This window comes from Leptinotarsa decemlineata, unplaced genomic scaffold, assembly GCF_025532065.1.
Source record: "Leptinotarsa decemlineata unplaced genomic scaffold, Ldec_3_MD MMD2_tig00000008_RagTag_RagTag, whole genome shotgun sequence".
Lineage (NCBI taxonomy): Eukaryota > Metazoa > Arthropoda > Insecta > Coleoptera > Chrysomelidae > Leptinotarsa > Leptinotarsa decemlineata.
In genome coordinates, this window is record NW_027412537.1 from 5,167,050 (window position 1) to 5,183,560 (window position 16,511).

At 31.3% G+C, this 16,511-nt stretch overlaps 2 protein-coding genes across 2 annotated transcripts; one reads left to right on the plus strand and one right to left on the minus strand.

The window, feature by feature from the left end:
- Positions 1-322: 322 nt before the first annotated feature.
- On the minus strand, positions 323-7,622 carry LOC111505653 (chromodomain protein polycomb). Its single transcript, XM_074170903.1, has 4 exons — positions 7,317-7,622; positions 4,510-4,822; positions 4,237-4,457; positions 323-1,266 (listed from the first exon to the last, which is right to left on the minus strand). The coding sequence occupies exons 1-4, from the start codon at positions 7,386-7,388 to the stop codon at positions 754-756; spliced, it is 1,119 nt and encodes a 372-aa protein (XP_074027004.1). The 5' UTR covers positions 7,389-7,622; the 3' UTR covers positions 323-753.
- Positions 7,623-10,924: 3,302 nt separating this feature from the next.
- LOC111512718 (protein BCCIP homolog) lies at positions 10,925-12,731 on the plus strand. Its single transcript, XM_074170904.1, has 3 exons — positions 10,925-11,135; positions 11,871-12,119; positions 12,195-12,731. The coding sequence occupies exons 1-3, from the start codon at positions 11,034-11,036 to the stop codon at positions 12,675-12,677; spliced, it is 834 nt and encodes a 277-aa protein (XP_074027005.1). The 5' UTR covers positions 10,925-11,033; the 3' UTR covers positions 12,678-12,731.
- Positions 12,732-16,511: the final 3,780 nt, after the last annotated feature.

The window sequence follows — 16,511 nt, forward strand, 5'->3', positions numbered from 1 at the left end:
TTGAAAAATTGGAGTTACAAGTTGCTGTTACTGTGGAGAGGTTATAGAAACAGCAAAATATCTCTTTGTAGATAGTGATTAATAGACAAACTCAATAAACAAAAATGATGTGGAGTTCCAGATGTATTCAAAAGTAGAAGACTGTAAACTGGCCTTAGTAAAACATATTAGATAACAGGTGAACTCACATTAAAATTATTGATATCAATATTTTTTAACAATCAAAGGAAGCTAATCCAAGAAACAAATTAATGAGGTAAATGATCAAAAAAAATATGTTGCTAACAAAATGTATAGAAATGTCATCTTACTACTTGAAGAATGTTCAGACAAAATAATTTATTTCCTGCAAAAAAAGTCAATAGGATTTATGTACAATTATTAAAATGTGACAACTCTAAGAAATATATAACGATTTTACATGTATAATGAAATCTTAAATGAAAATTACATCAAATAAAATTCATTCGACACCACAAAAAGGTAAGCATTTAGTCGAGTATAAAGGAAAAAACAAAAAGGGATAATAATCATGGATAATGTGAAAAATCTAGTACCAATTTCTGAAGTATCCAACATATGACCCAAAGTACCAAGCAAATCTTCGCTGACTAATAAAATCAGAAATGAACGAATTTTCACAACGAAATCCGTAAAATTGAAAATGCTCTAATAAAAAGAGCTACCCTGTACAATATTCACTTACCGGTAAATATTAATTTTTCCAAAGGAAAACTTTCGAAATTCGTCAGTTCATACAGTATCACTGGGATGATTATTATCATCTCGATCTTTAAAAAATCCTTTTTCTGTCTTACACTCTCGAATCGTTACAGTTTCATGGTTGACGGTGACGTCAGTTATAAAAACCTGATCAGCGACAGGGTTCCTCGCTAGCCAGTAAGCATAACCTGGACTAGTGAGAAGTGGAGCACTTTCCTCGACATTACTCTTGTTGTGACCGTTGACAGGGGCTGGTTTTTCTTCACATCCTTCGTTCTCAGTATTGACTTCCGGTTTTTTCTCAGGCCTCTTCTCGTCTGTTCTTGATGCAACCCCCTTGGGAGATGCGGGTTCTTTGTTAGATGAATGCGGAAGGGTAGCATCACTCAATATCAGTCTTTTGTCTGTGCTCGTCCTAGGAGCTGCGGCCGTGGCAGGACTCGCTGCTGAAGGAATAGCTGAAGTTTCCTCTTCGCTTTTTGATCCTTGCCGTCCATTGGTTCTCGAAGCCGAAGCTATTTGTTTGGACGATATTTTTTGAACCTGAAAATTGAAAGTTACTATTTATGTATTTGGGAGGTTGCAATTAAATCCAATAAAAGACAAAACAAATCAGGTTCCAATGGAATCAACATAGACCATGGAACTTTTTATATACACTTTATGTCACTTCTTGGGAGCCATCTGACTTGCCCATTTTGTCCAAATTATTGCTTTTCAAATAACAAATTTTTAAATTATTTTGTATTGTTGGAATCCCAGAAGAGGGCACTTTGTACAATATAATCAAATCAAATCAAAATATGCTTTATTACCAAAGATCTGAACATCTTATTGGCAAAGTCTAGTAAAGTGAAAATGAAAGCAGAGTCATTCCCACCTCTAAATTAAATATATATAAAATTTATCTGCTGTGAAATATGAAATGTCCATTTTTTTAGTTTGTGAAAACAAAAAGTGAAACAATAGAAACTTTTTAATAAACAACATGTAAATAATGCAAACTGTCAAAAGATAGTCATACGTTATTAATTAGTCTCATAACCTAAGAAAATGCCGAAAAGGACGCTAAATAAAAGTATGTGTTTTATTAGTTACTATATTGATGATGAATGTGTATTCTTTCGTTGACCCAACTGTTTGTTGGTCAAAAATGCAAAAACATAAAATTTATTTAGGACTGACATCTTATACAATTCACAGTATTTTGTTAACAAAAACTACCTAAAGAGACAAAAATTATTTCATATTTATACACGCTTCATCACTTATTAAAATTATAACAAACACACATTTTTTACATAAATTCAGTACTCAAGTGATTGAATTATCAAAATAATGGAATAATAAACAATAAATGGAAAATACTTCCTTTCTAAAGTGCTTCTCAAATACGCTCGTGATAACATATTATTGTATAAATTAACCACCAAACCTAAATAGAAGTAATTTCGAGGGAAAGAATCACAAAAAGAGCCTCAAGTTATACCGAAGAGAGAGGCAAAGCGGCACTCCAAATTCTGGCTCATTCATCTCTGTTCATCTGTTCGTTAAAAAAAAGATGAATGCTCTTTATTACTGGATGAACACGAATATCTATATTTCATTTCATTAAATGAACAAAGTCTAAAAATAAGAACTATTGTTGTTATCAAGTTATCTACTTTTGAAACTGTGAAAGGTATTTTAATGCGGTTTTTTTAATAGATAGAGTGATTCAAGAGGAAGGTTTATATGTATATAACATGAAAAATATAGAAGAGAAATACTGATAATTTTTGAGGTTTCTAATGTGATGTCATAAATAAACACATTTTTTTACACTTACATTACAAACGCTAGTTAAACCCTACAAGATAGATCAAAAAATGTACTACAATATTGTACAACCTGAAAAGGTCAACAAAAAAGTCAGCGATGGTATATCTCTATGGCCTTTCACAACATGTTATTTAAAATATTATTTTCGAAAATTTACAGATTTAAAATGCAGGGACATAGCGTGCCTATAAAAAGCGTGTCGAAAGCCACGCTTTGTCCTATAGCACTTTATGATTAGCAGGGGTTGCACGCGTTTATATGTATATTTAGTATCAGCATTGCACCCGTGCGGAGCCGGAGCGGATCGCTAGTATATCATAGACTCCGCTTTTTTGTGAAATTTTTGACTGGAACAGTACTTCAGCAGCATCAGATACATTTGAAAGTTTTATTCAAATCTGTTAAACTTTTATGAAAATGTCTTTCCCAAACAAAAATCAAATTTAAAAACTGAAGGCCTGAACAACAAAGGAGTTTATGGTATCAGCTGAAAATATGTGCTCACTTCATCACACAGATAATGATACACCGACAAAAAAAAATTGCTGCAAATATTCAATAAAGTGCCTATGCAGAACGTTAAAAAGTTATGGAATGTTAACAAAAAAGTTTTCACACTATGAACTTTATTCAAGAAGTGTTTCACTACACAGTAGCTTATTCAGTTGAACTGGTGAGCAGCCTCTTAATGAATTCAGAGGATTGCTGTTCCTAAAGATGTGATAGCTGTTTCACACAAAACCCTTATTAACCCATCTTACCCTAGATAAACCCCTGAGATCGGCTGAATTATCTCAGATTCCACTATAATCGGTCAGGGGGCCTATCGGTCCCCTGACCGATAGGCCAGCTGACTCATCGAACAAACACATGACCTCACCTCAAAAGAATGCAGTCGGGAATCAAAATTCTAGTACCGAACCGACTACAGAATTCTAGAAAGGACCTTTACCGATATAAGCCCGGCTTCCTGTCCTAAGAGGGCAGTTCAGAAGGTGAATCGAGTGGCTAAAAAAGAAATTTGAATAGTGGAAATAAATTAAGCGTTAGTTGCTAAGTGTTGTAATGAATAAATTAGATTGTGATTAGTGAAATATTGTTGGAAATAAATTTGTTTAAGACAGTTAATTCATTAATTTGTCACAATATGATATTTTCATTAGTTATCAATGTTATGCAAAAACACAGGCTGATAGTAAATAGCCTTGATTCTGGGCAAAACCAATTGAAAGTATCCTTACCGTTATGGCCAACTGTACTACTTATTTCACTCTCTTTTGGGAAACTCTTATAGAAGGAAATGTTAGAGCTAATAGTGTGTTTTGACCTTTTTATCTGTACCTTTTTATCTGCACAAATTGGAATCATATCAGTCTGTGAATTTTTATAGACAATAAGTTTTTCATGCTACTTAGGGCCTCCTTATTTTGGTTTCGAGTTCTGTAATACCTTTTTGAAATTTCAACTTGAACCGTTTTGCACATGAATATTACTGGAGTTTTTTCCCAACACCAAACTGTTATTTTAACATTTCGACACGTATTTCGATCACCATGATCATCTTCAGATACGTGTTTCGATCACCAAGTGACCATCTTCAAGAGGAAGATCAAACTGCACACAATAATCTGATTTCTGGTAAAGTATCTTTTATATATCTGACAAAATTCAAGATATCTGTAGTTCACTTACCTTAACTGGAGGGGGACTAGAACTAGTAGGACTACTGGTAGTAATCGTAACACCAATTTTTCCACTTTCCTTCGACAAAACTTCCGCTTTCCTTTTTGTCCCAACAAGATCCATCCTAGCCAGTAAAGGTTTTCTGTCATCACTACTGGAACTATTTGAATTTTCATTCTCAGCAGTTGAAACTGTTGGCGCAGAAGTACTCTCTGACGTTTCCTCAGAACCTATAAAAATTATGTTTATTATATTTTCAAAACGGATATCAACTGAACATACCAGTACGAGTTTCATCATCTTCTGCGCTAGCAATACTTTCATGTTTGGGTTTAACTTCGGTGGTGGTGGTGGTCTCTGAAGGACCCTCATCCTGACTCTCTTCTCCACTACGTAAGCCATCATCTTCCGTATCTTCCGCTACTGGAGCAGCAAGTCTTTCTTTCTTTTTGGGTCCTCTTTTGGCTGGTCCATCTGACTTATGTGACTGCTCATAAAGTACAATTAAACGATTATCCAGAATATTTTCTTCGGGTTCCCAGGTGTTATGCCTCTGACTCCAGCCTTTCCATTTTACAAAATACTCCACCACTCCCTGCAAAAAGTCATTGGTCTCATTACTTGTATTAACAATACAAAACATACAGTTTTCAAGCCTATTTCTTCTACCTAAAGAACTATCAGAATACCCAAATTCAGAAAGAATCATACACAAAGATTTATATTCTATTTTGGACCTAAGCTATACAATATTTTACCTCTAAAAGTTAAGCATATAACAAAAATGGCGAACTACAAACAAAACAATAAAAGTTTCATTCTCGAAAACAATACACTAAATTTAATTTTTAACTGATACACACTCCTCTATTACTCTATAACTTATTACTTATTCTTTCTTATTTTCTCTTTCCCTTATCCTAACCAACCTAACTAATATAAAATAATTCACATGATATATTTCAAATTCATCTACTCAATATTATCATTATTATTTTTCAAAACTCGCACTGTATAAAAAAGTAAATTAAGATACCCAAATGGAAGAATGGAACATTATGATACAAGCATTCATTGCTTAGGTATATTCTATGTTTCCTTTGTGTTTACGATGTATTTTTTCATAGTAGATATGTACCAAACAAAATATGGAATAGAATAAAAAAAAATTAGTGAGCTCCTGCTCTATTATGTCTTACTCTAAAGTGTTAATAATAGTAGCACATCTAAAATACATAGAACAAATATACACACACTCTCTCTCTCTCTCTCTTTCTATGAGATCTATAAACAATGATAAAGGCCTCATTCCAAATAGCCAATTGCTCACCCTCTACAATAATAATTAGAAATAGAAAACAGGTAAATATTGGGTCCATAATAGATAGTCACTAACATATGAAACACAACATCAAAACGGTTTTCAAACCCACCAAGAAGATTCAACAGAGCCTCAGGTCGGCTAAAGACAAAAGAGATCCACTATAAGCAGCAGGGGTTTATCGCACTTGTGGAAAGGTATACATCGGAACCACCAAAAGATCCATGGGAAAGAGCATGGAAGAAACTGCAGACTAGGCCAAACAGATACATCAGCTATGGCAGAATACGCACTCAGTGAAACAAACCACAGGATTCTGTTTGAAAACACGGAACTTATTGCTTTCGACCAGGGATACCATAGCTGACTGGTAAGGGAGGCAATGATAATTCACAAACCCACGGATAATTTCAACAGAGAAGAAGAGGCTGTGAAACTCAATCGAATATGATAAAAAGGGCTTCACACAACTGATGCGTATTCTAACTTTGATCTTATGAAAGCATAGGATAGAGTTTTTAAGGTCGAAGTTTCTTTAAAATCACTACTGTTACATGTAATTAATCCGTATATACGACAGGAGGAGGTTACAACATTATCAATATGCTTATTAAATGATAATGCAGTGTCAAATATGACGCCAAGATCAGTAAATGTTTCTGGTTTCTCAAGGGAAACGTTTTCTATTGAATAATCAAAGATTAGGATGTTTGTGTATTCTCACAATCATCTACATTCTCCACGAGGCAGTATGGTTTTAGATCATCGAGATACAAAAGGAAATATACATCTATAACATCTGCAATATCATTAATGAAGATATTGCAGAGCAGTGGCCCCAGATTTGACCCTGGTGGAACACCGGAAGAAGCACTGTATTCTGTAGACTTGAAACCATAAAGCTAGACATATTGTTTTTGATCTTGTAGATAGGACTGAAAAAGTGCAATTAAGGATAAGAACAAACACCACATACAGAGTGATCAAACGAAAAAATGTTTTATTTTTGGGCTCTGATTTTAACTAGTTGCCTTGCAGGATAGCTGCAGAGAAAAACAAACAAATCTTGTTCTGAAGTCAATATTGAAGCTTGGCTTTACAACTGACCCCCTTGTCATCACTTCTACCTACTCAGGTTTGTTCTGTAAGGACAGTTAAGTCTCGAAATGCATTTGAGGTTCAGCTTAGCACCACTGATGAGTTTTAAGGCAAGTCAAAACAGTGCTGTCTGATGTTGAATCAAAACTACTTTGTTTTTGATATCTAGTTTCAACTTCATCAACAACAACCTGATTTTGAAAAGTTAAGTTTCTTGACCACAGTCTATTAGAATTGTAATATGTGAATTAGTGTTCGGTATCAGGCACCGGTTTTAAGTGATAAGTCACAAGTTTTATGTCATAATAATTTATGTTTTCCATTTACTATTGAAAAATTTATGATTCATGCATATAGTTATAATGAGTAAATAAATATACAGGTATAATTTTTATGCTTGTGCATGAATGTTGCAAGAAGAAAGTACAGATTTTAGACCAAATTTTTTTTCACAACTACTTAGATGTTTAATGACCCAATGGTTTGACCCCAAGTCATTTCTAGTGGAAAAGAAATCTAGTCAAGGACAACACAATATTCAGTTTTAGGGAATATAAGTAGAAGGTCACATAACTCTTCCAATGATACAACTTTATATTCATTCTTTTTGTCAATTGGAATTGTTGTTCTTCTTCATCTGAACTTCTTTTCAAACTATAAAGCGTATTACCTTTCGAACGCGTTTTCTTGTAATCCTTTCGGCAGCATAAACACGATCGTCACCCATTCCCATTAGATCCATTGTTTACAATATTCCACCAAATTCGGCAATTGATGATAATTTATATATTTTTGTTGGATTTATATTTCACATAAACCAACAGAATATCTTTGAAAATTACCAGCATATTCAAAGGATAAATGTGTATTTCAATCAAAACCATATACCAAACGGTTATATGTTAAATGCTATTTATTTGGTTTCCATTTTTATTTACTGTCTTGCTCACAACACTAAACATCGCCAGCGCCACTGACAAACTGACAAGTTGATATGACATGACAAAACCACCTGGCGGCGCTTTTTTCGCCAATTAAGGCTAGATTCCCAGAGCTCCATCATTCGAAGATCCGACGATCCACAAGTTTTCTGATTGGTGCAAATACAAATTTTCAATTGGCGGGAAAAATTAATCCGAATATTTGAAATTGTTTCCAACTGAAAAGCAGATGCCGAACACAAAATAAGGAAGAGCTAATTCCTTATTCAGGGGCATTTCACCACAATTTGAATTAATTTGACATTATTTGGATTGCAGAACCCAAACAAAAACATTCTGTTCTCGATTACCTGAACCAGAATTACAAATGTTTTTCATACTATCATTTTCAAGTCAACCGCTGATAGTAAATGTTTTTCTTGGCACTGCTTGTGGCACTCCCTCTGTCTCTCTCTCTAAGTTTTTGGTTTTGCTTCCATTCAGGCACACATATATATATATATATATATATATATATATATATATATATATATATATATATATATATATATATGTATATATATATATATATATATATATATATATATATATATATATATATATATATATATATATATATATATATATATATATAATTCATTTCTGTACATGGGGATCTCGTAAACGATAAGAGATAGAGTATCGGTTAAATTGTGGCAAAGTTGCGTATTTTAGAGGCATATTCAATGATGTAAAGAAATCGAATATAGCTTTTTTGGTTCTAAAGATATACAATAAAAACCAAAAAATTCCAAATTATTTTTTTACCTATATCTTCTTTATTCGCAGACATATTGAAAATCTGTCAACATTTTGCTATTTTCACTTGATGTGGGCTATCAGAATATGTCCATGAATCATTTATATAGGGTGTCACCCGACATGGGCCACCCCCATCTTTGAATTTTTAAATACGGACCTGTATTTTTTGTTGTAGTTTTTGTATCGTAGACGTTCACTTTATACTGAGAAATTGAATTTTATTTTATGTTTCGGGATGTTTCGGTAATATTTGATTATAATTGAATGAATTATTACCTTTTAAATTACGGCCCTGGAAATTGGTTGACAATAGCAACTTTCACATCTCCCTATGTATCATAGAGTTTTTAGAGAGTTCTTTTTCATTTTTAGATACCTATTCATAAGATAAATAGATGATAAGTACTTTCTGATCATTCCCATATTGATTTTAATTTGAGAGCCACCGGTAGACAGCTGTTTCAGCCTATTGGGCATCGTCAGTACTGGGCAGACGGTCCTCGATTGGAAGACAAAATGTGAAAAACCAGAAAAGTACTTGATAAAAATAGCTGCGTAAACGCAAGTGAAACATAAGTAGAACCACCTATTGGTGTGACACCCAAGTCAACTTTCCAAGTTTTTTATGTCAGTGTTGGTAGTTTGACCAATCAACCGACAACTGCGGTAACAGAAATTTGGGAAGCTAACCTGAAATGCCATCGGAAAACGAATCCATATGTTTCTAGAAATGATATGAAATTGACAAAGGTTAATGCAGTCAAGCTGCTGGAAAATAATTCCATGAAAATCAAAAGATAAATAGATAAGTACTTTCGGATCATTTCCATATTGATTTAAATTTAAGAGCCACCGGTAGACAGCTGTTTCAGCCTATTGGGCATCGTCAGTACCGGGCAGGCGGTCCTCGATTGAAGACAAAATGTGAAAAACCAGAAAAGTACTTTATAAAAATAGCTGCGTAAATGCAAGTGAAACATAAGTAGAACCACCTATTGGTGTGACACCCAAGTCAACTTTCCAAGTTTTTTATGTCAGTGTTGGTGGTTTGACCAATCAACCGACAACTGCTCTTAAATTGGCTCTTTAATTGAAATCAATATTGAATGATCAGAAAGTACTTATCTATTTATCTTTTGATTTTCATGGAATTATTTTCCAGAAGCTTGACTGCATTAACCTTTATCGATTATATATATATATATATATATATATATATATATATATATATATATATATATATATATATATATATATATATATATATATATATATATATACTATACTATACTATATATATATAGTAAATAATTGTAAATTATACTTATTTTTGTTAATAAGGATCATTTCGTGAAAAAGCCTTTTGGACATATTTTTTTCTGAATGTAAAACTTTCGAAAATCTAAGTATTATTGCAAATTATACTTAGATTTTCAATGTCTGGAAGATAGAGCCAGATTTGAAATATAAATAATATCAAATGAGTGAGTTTCAAATCTGGTCCTATCCGTGAAGTAGTATTGATGGTCGAAATTTTGAAATTAAAAATTTAGTATACGAACGTAAACACTGACCGAGTCCTAATAATCAGTAAAGAATAAAGTGTTTTTGTTTAAAGAAAAAGCGAATGAAAAACTTAGGGTGTCAGAATTGCCTCTAGCAAAACCGCTGCGTCCTCGCACGAACCTTTTGTTCACTATGGACAGTAGGAGTATGGCTAAATGCGCTTGAATGAACGGCCTTTTAATTCGAGAGAGAGAGAAAGAGAGAGAGAAATGGACGATTCTAGTACAACTATTCAGTGTTGCCACTATAAAATTTTCGGGTCTAAATCAACTGACATTTTCTAAGCCTTTTTTGGAACAATTCAAAGACGGAACAGATAGATTTTTAATTTTATAGATTTCTGAATGTTCCCGGATATATGAATCGAAGTATTAAAGTGGATATGGACAAAAAAAAATCCTAGGAATTTTAAGTTTGTACGTTTTGTTTAATAGTGATAATGTATTGTTTATTGTATTGAATAGAACAGGATCGTTCTGATAGAAAAAGTCTAACCATCTTTGGAGTTCTGCAACTGAATGATCTTCAATCAATAAATTGTCTTTCAATAGGGCACTTGGAACATCCTCTGGTAATAATGATGGTATGGAAAAAGATATCATACAACACCCACAGAATACACTATCAAAACGTAACTACTCGGCAAAAACAAACTGAACACTGAAATGACTGAAATGCTATGTTTGTGACAACAGATAAACATATATAGGTGACAGGCACAGAACTGTGACAGGTTTCGAACAATTGAACAACCTAAAAAGTAAAATTCCCTTAGATTTTTTATTTTTGTTCATATCTACTTTAATACTTCGATTCATATATCCGGGAACATCCAGGAATCTATAAAATTACAAATTCTATCTGTTACGACTTTGAATTATTCCAAAAAAAGGGCTAGAAAATGTCAGTCGATTTAGACCCGAATATTTTATAGTGGCAACACTGAATAGGGGTATGGAATCGTCCATTGCAAATACATATAGGTTAACTCCAACTCTATCCAAGTTAACCTGTAAATTTTGTTAGGTTATAAGTTGCATTTATTTTTGATTTTCTATCGTTTTTAGTTATATTAACAAATGGCTGGATCAAGTAAAAGGCCGAAGCCTGCTGTAGATCCTAAATCTGAAAGCGAGTCTTCAGGAGAAGAGGGTGATTCTGAGGAATATCACGGACAAGAGGTATTCAATTATTCGATTAAGACCAATTGTCTTTGATTAATTGATCTTTAAATTTCTCACCTACAGCTTTTAGTGTTTGTTATGCAGTTGATACTTTCCTAATCCAATTTCATAAAAATTCATCTCTCTTGAAGTAATCTACCTATCCATTCAGTTAATGAAGGTCTAATATGGTTAACAACAAATGTGTTGAACTCCAAAAACGTAAAATTCGATGTATAATATTCTCGTCCAACAGAATCATATGATAATCTATGTCAGTCAAATTGCTTGGAGTTACTTTTGATGACAGTTCGAGTTGGAAACCACATATCAACAGCCTGTGTAGAAAAGTATCTTCCCAACTTCACTTGCAGAGTCGTTTGAAATTTTCTATTGATTATCATACCCTGTGATTGAATTATGGAATTTTTCAATGGGAATTCAGTCATTCAATATGAGCTTTTCTAATTGTGAGATGCACACAGACTATCAACAATTTAGTTTTTGCCGACATTTTGAACTTTCACGGACGGAGTCATGATTATAGAGAAAGTCGGGGTTGGTAGGATACTTAAAATTCTCTGTAGTTATACTAGTCAGAACAATTTATTCTACAGCTATTTTCATTTGTAAATATTTATGGAGAAATATCATATTACTACTATTTTGACTTCCTAATTTTGATAACGGACTATTGTATACTTGATATCAAATAATTTGACACATCATTTTTTACACATATAATTGTTTTAGGAAGTTATGGTTGATTTTGAGGGACGAAATATTGAAGCAGATGACTATCAAGCTATAACTGAGTTTTTGCGTCAGTTATTTTTAAATGCCCAAGTTGAAATTTCAAACATGGCTGATTTAATTATTGCACAATATGGAGTAGGAACTGCATTGAAACAAGCATTCAGTGATGAAGATGATGATGATGACATGAGTGGAGAGCGTCCAGTTTTTGGTATTTCTACTCTGCTGAATTTAAATTTACAAAAGGTGGGTGTCAACTGTTCTTTTTTTTTAATAATATTAAACAAAATGAATAAGATGAAAATATTTTTCTACTTTTAGAAAGCACCTTGTGTACAGAAATTTAGGACATTATTGGAAGAACTCTGTGACCAGTATGCTGATTCACAGAATCAAGCTATAATAAAAGAGATCATGACTGATGATAACGTTGGTCTTTTAATCAATGAGCGTTTTGTTAATGTACCACCACTTGTGTCGGTACCTATGTTGAACTCGCTAAAAGGTCATATCGATAAAATGAAGAAGAAGCACCCATCCTATAATTTTGCATACTACATTATGATTTGCAAAACTTATAGATCAAAGGATAGTGATGTAGAAATATTTTGTAATGCCGAGGAGGAGTACTTTTGTGAGGAAGCATGTGCGAGTTTTCAATTCAAGGTTCAAGATGCACTGATGGGAAACTGTGATGTGATAACTGAAGATCAAGAAGCTGTTCGTTATAGAAAAGTGATAATATTTGAAGCCTCAAAACTGAATATTATTCTGGAAAAAGTTACAGCTGTTGTACAACCATGATAAATATATTTGTTAGATATATTGTATATGTCAAAATAAAGATTTTATATAAAATGAGTAATCTGAAATGAAAACAGTTTAATAGTCATGTCGAGGAGAGATACATGTGCTGAAGAGATAAATATTTCAGATGAAGTTGAAAATATTCATATCTCCAGCTTTTCTATCCCCTGTCTATTAAATTCCATTCGAAATAATTGTGATCTCGAAATATGTGATAATAATATGAGCAGTAAATTATGTAATGTTTTTACTACCAGAAAATTAAAACGACAGTAAATAAAAGTATAGGACATGCCACATTTCATTCTTTACATATAATTCAAAACAGATTTCCGAGATATTTATATTAGAAAAAAATATAAAGTATACCCGGATTATAATACAATTAGATCAGTAGCACTAAGAAATGAATTTAAAATAATCAGTCTAGAAAATAGAAGACAGGCAAGTATAGTATTAATGTGTTATATATATATATATAACACAAACATATATATATATATATATATATATATATATATATATATATATATATATATACAGTAATTGTTTCATTTCTGATTTATATATATATATATATATATATATATATATATATATATATATATATATATATATATATATACATATATATACATATATATATATATATATATATATATATATATATATATATATAAAAAATAAATAGATAAGTACTCTTTGATCATTCCCATATTGATTTCAATTTAAGAGCCACCGGTATACAGCTGTTTCAGCCTATTGGGCATCGTCAGTACCGGGCAGGCGGTCCTCGATTGAAGACAAAATGAGAAAAAACCAAGAAAGTACTTGATAAAAATAGCTGCGTAAACGCAAGCGAAACATAAGTGGAACCACCTATTGGTGTGACACCCAAGTCAACTTGCCAAGTTTTTATGTCAGTGTTGGTGGTTTGACCAATCAACCGACAACTGCGGTAGCAGAAATTTGGGAAGCTAACCTGAAATGCCATCGGAAAACGAATCCACATGTTTCTAGAAATGATATGAAATCTAGAAAGGTTAATGCAGTCAAGCTGCTGGAAAATAATTCCATGAAAATCAAAAAATAAATAGATAAGTACTCTTTGATCTAATTAAATTGATTTCAATTTAAGAGCCACGGTATACAGCTGTTTCAGCCTATTGGGCTGATTTTCATGGAATTATTTTCCAGCAGCTTGACTGCATTAACCTTTCTAGATTTTATATATATATATATACATATATATACATATATATATATATATATATATATATATATATATATATATATATATATATATACAGTAATTGTTTCATTTCTGATTTATATATATATATATATATATATATATATATATATATATATATATATATATATACATATATATACATATATATATATATATATATATATATATATATATATATATATATATATATATATATATACATATATATACATATATATATATATATATATATATATATATATATATATATATATATATATATATATATATATATATATATATATATACAGTAATTGTTTCATTTCTGATTTATATATATATATATATATATATATATATATATATATATATATATATATATATATATATACATATATATACATATATATATATATATATATATATATATATATATATATATATATATATATATATATATATATATATATATATATATATATATATATATATATATATATATATATACATATATATACATATATATATATATATATATATATATATATATATATATATATATATATATATATATATACATATATATATATATATATACATATATATATAAATGTCAGATATCAACTTTGTTCTTCCTCCAAAACAAGTTTATAGTGGTTTATAGCATTAGCATTCTCTATTTATGATTTAGACTGTATTGACATTTTTATAAGAATAATTATTTTCATGTAATGAGGTTTTTACCTATTTGAAAATAAATGAATAATTTTTAAATATGACAAGTTCAAAAACACAAAATTTGTTCTAAAATTCAAATTAAAAAAAGTTATTAGATGAATAGTATTTTTACATTTTTCAATTCATCTTCGAATATGTTTATATATTTTTATACACACTTTGAGTTTGAATTTTCCTATTATAAACGGCCAAAGTTTCTTGTGAAAGTTGGAAGCTAAAAGTACACTTAATTTGTAATCCGAAAATCTCCAGTCAAAAACAATATCTACCAAGTGCCAACCAATATTTGAAGAACTTCAAATGATTACCATATAATCATTCATTGTTTATAAATATTTGCTTCTTCTTTGTCAGAACTCAGGGAATGAAATCTGTCATAAGGATGTACCTACATCAATATAGTATGAGAAATAAATCAAACCTTGTTTTTAAACCTAATAGGCTGAAGAGAACTAGATATGAATTAAGCTATGCAATGCTTTACCTGTTGAGTTTCTTAACTCACCACTCAGAAGATTCCCAAACTACTTATTGAAGAAAATATCAACCAAACATCCATTATTTGACGATAAGCAATTTTTCAATATCATTTAAGGAAGTAGAGACGGTCAACATATATCACTGAAGATGTCTATCACGATAGCAGACAGTATGCAATACTAAAAGTTGTGTTTGAAGGTGATTGACAATGTTTCATGATGAATTTCACTAGTCCGGACTTCCATTGTCTAATATGTAAAATAATTTGAAATCCACGAAACAACTGAAGAAGAAGAATTAAAAATAAATAGCTGAAAATAACAATTATATTAAGCAAAAATAACCTGAAATGAAATAATAGTGAAATAAAATACAAGTAAAATTAAAACGATTGAACAAAAAATAAAGAAATACAGATAAATCTAAATAAGAAGTTAAGAGATTCCAAGCCACGTTAGTTCACGACGTTTCGATTGTTAGTATCTACAATCGTCTTCGGGTGATGACTGGACTGATTCCTCCGAGAGATGACTATTTATGGGTCGTTCGAGAACTTTCACTTATCCCCACTTTCCATTTTTCCGCTTTACTGTTTCAGTGGGAGATGACCGTTTGGCGGGAGTTGGCCATTTTTCGCTTGATGATGGGTTTCCATATGTTGCGTATCTCTAAGATAGCTTGGCTGAATACGTTGTTGGACAGCATGTATGCGGCTTCCTTGAATTTTCTCCTGAACCAATGTTCCTCTCTGTGCATGATCTCGATGTTGTGTTGATGGGTCCAAACATGGTCTGCTATTCCTGATTTGTTGGTTTCCCCTCGCTGGGTGTTGTTTCGGGGATTTCAAATCATTTTACATATTAGACAATGGAAGTCCGAACTAGTGAAATACTACAAGTTCTGTTCGACCACAACCGACTAATCCCAATTTTGATATCTCTGAAGAATGTTAGGGTCACTTATTTTACAAATAATATAGATTTCAATAGACCATTCAGTCAACTTCTATTCAATTTGTATTTTTACTTCTTAGCTCAATATATTTTTTCATAAAAGGGGTAAAAATACTTTCGTTTTACCCCTTTTATGAAAAAATATATTGACGTGTCTTGAAACTTTGTGTTCCCAAAGACCATTAAAAATATGCAAATTGAATACATTAAGTAAAACGTAATTATTAGAATAATTCATTATTTTGCGAAATATTTTATAGAGCTATTCATTCCTGTAAACTTAACATCAGAGTCCTAACTACTTCCACTGCCTTTGTTATTGCATGAAATTCATCCTGAATTTTTTTCAATTGGAAAATGATAATTAATCATAACCATAATTGATGGAATCGACTATATTTCAGATGATAAATGAAAAGTTAAACT

What these genes read in the sequence shown, in the direction of transcription:
- LOC111505653 (XM_074170903.1), bottom strand. Translation starts at nt 7,388, where the DNA reads ATGGATCTAATGGGAATGGGTGACGATCGTGTTTATGCTGCCGAAAGG. An exon ending in CAAGAAAACGCGTTCGAAAG is followed by an intron (nt 4,823 to 7,316) that starts GTAATACGCTTT and finishes GACTTTTTGCAG; the next exon opens with GGAGTGGTGGAGTATTTTGT. An exon ending in CTAGTCCCCCTCCAGTTAAG is followed by an intron (nt 1,267 to 4,236) that starts GTAAGTGAACTA and finishes TTCAATTTTCAG; the next exon opens with GTTCAAAAAATATCGTCCAA.
- LOC111512718 (XM_074170904.1), top strand. Translation starts at nt 11,034, where the DNA reads ATGGCTGGATCAAGTAAAAGGCCGAAGCCTGCTGTAGATCCTAAATCT. An exon ending in AGGAATATCACGGACAAGAG is followed by an intron (nt 11,136 to 11,870) that starts GTATTCAATTAT and finishes TAATTGTTTTAG; the next exon opens with GAAGTTATGGTTGATTTTGA. An exon ending in TGAATTTAAATTTACAAAAG is followed by an intron (nt 12,120 to 12,194) that starts GTGGGTGTCAAC and finishes TTCTACTTTTAG; the next exon opens with AAAGCACCTTGTGTACAGAA.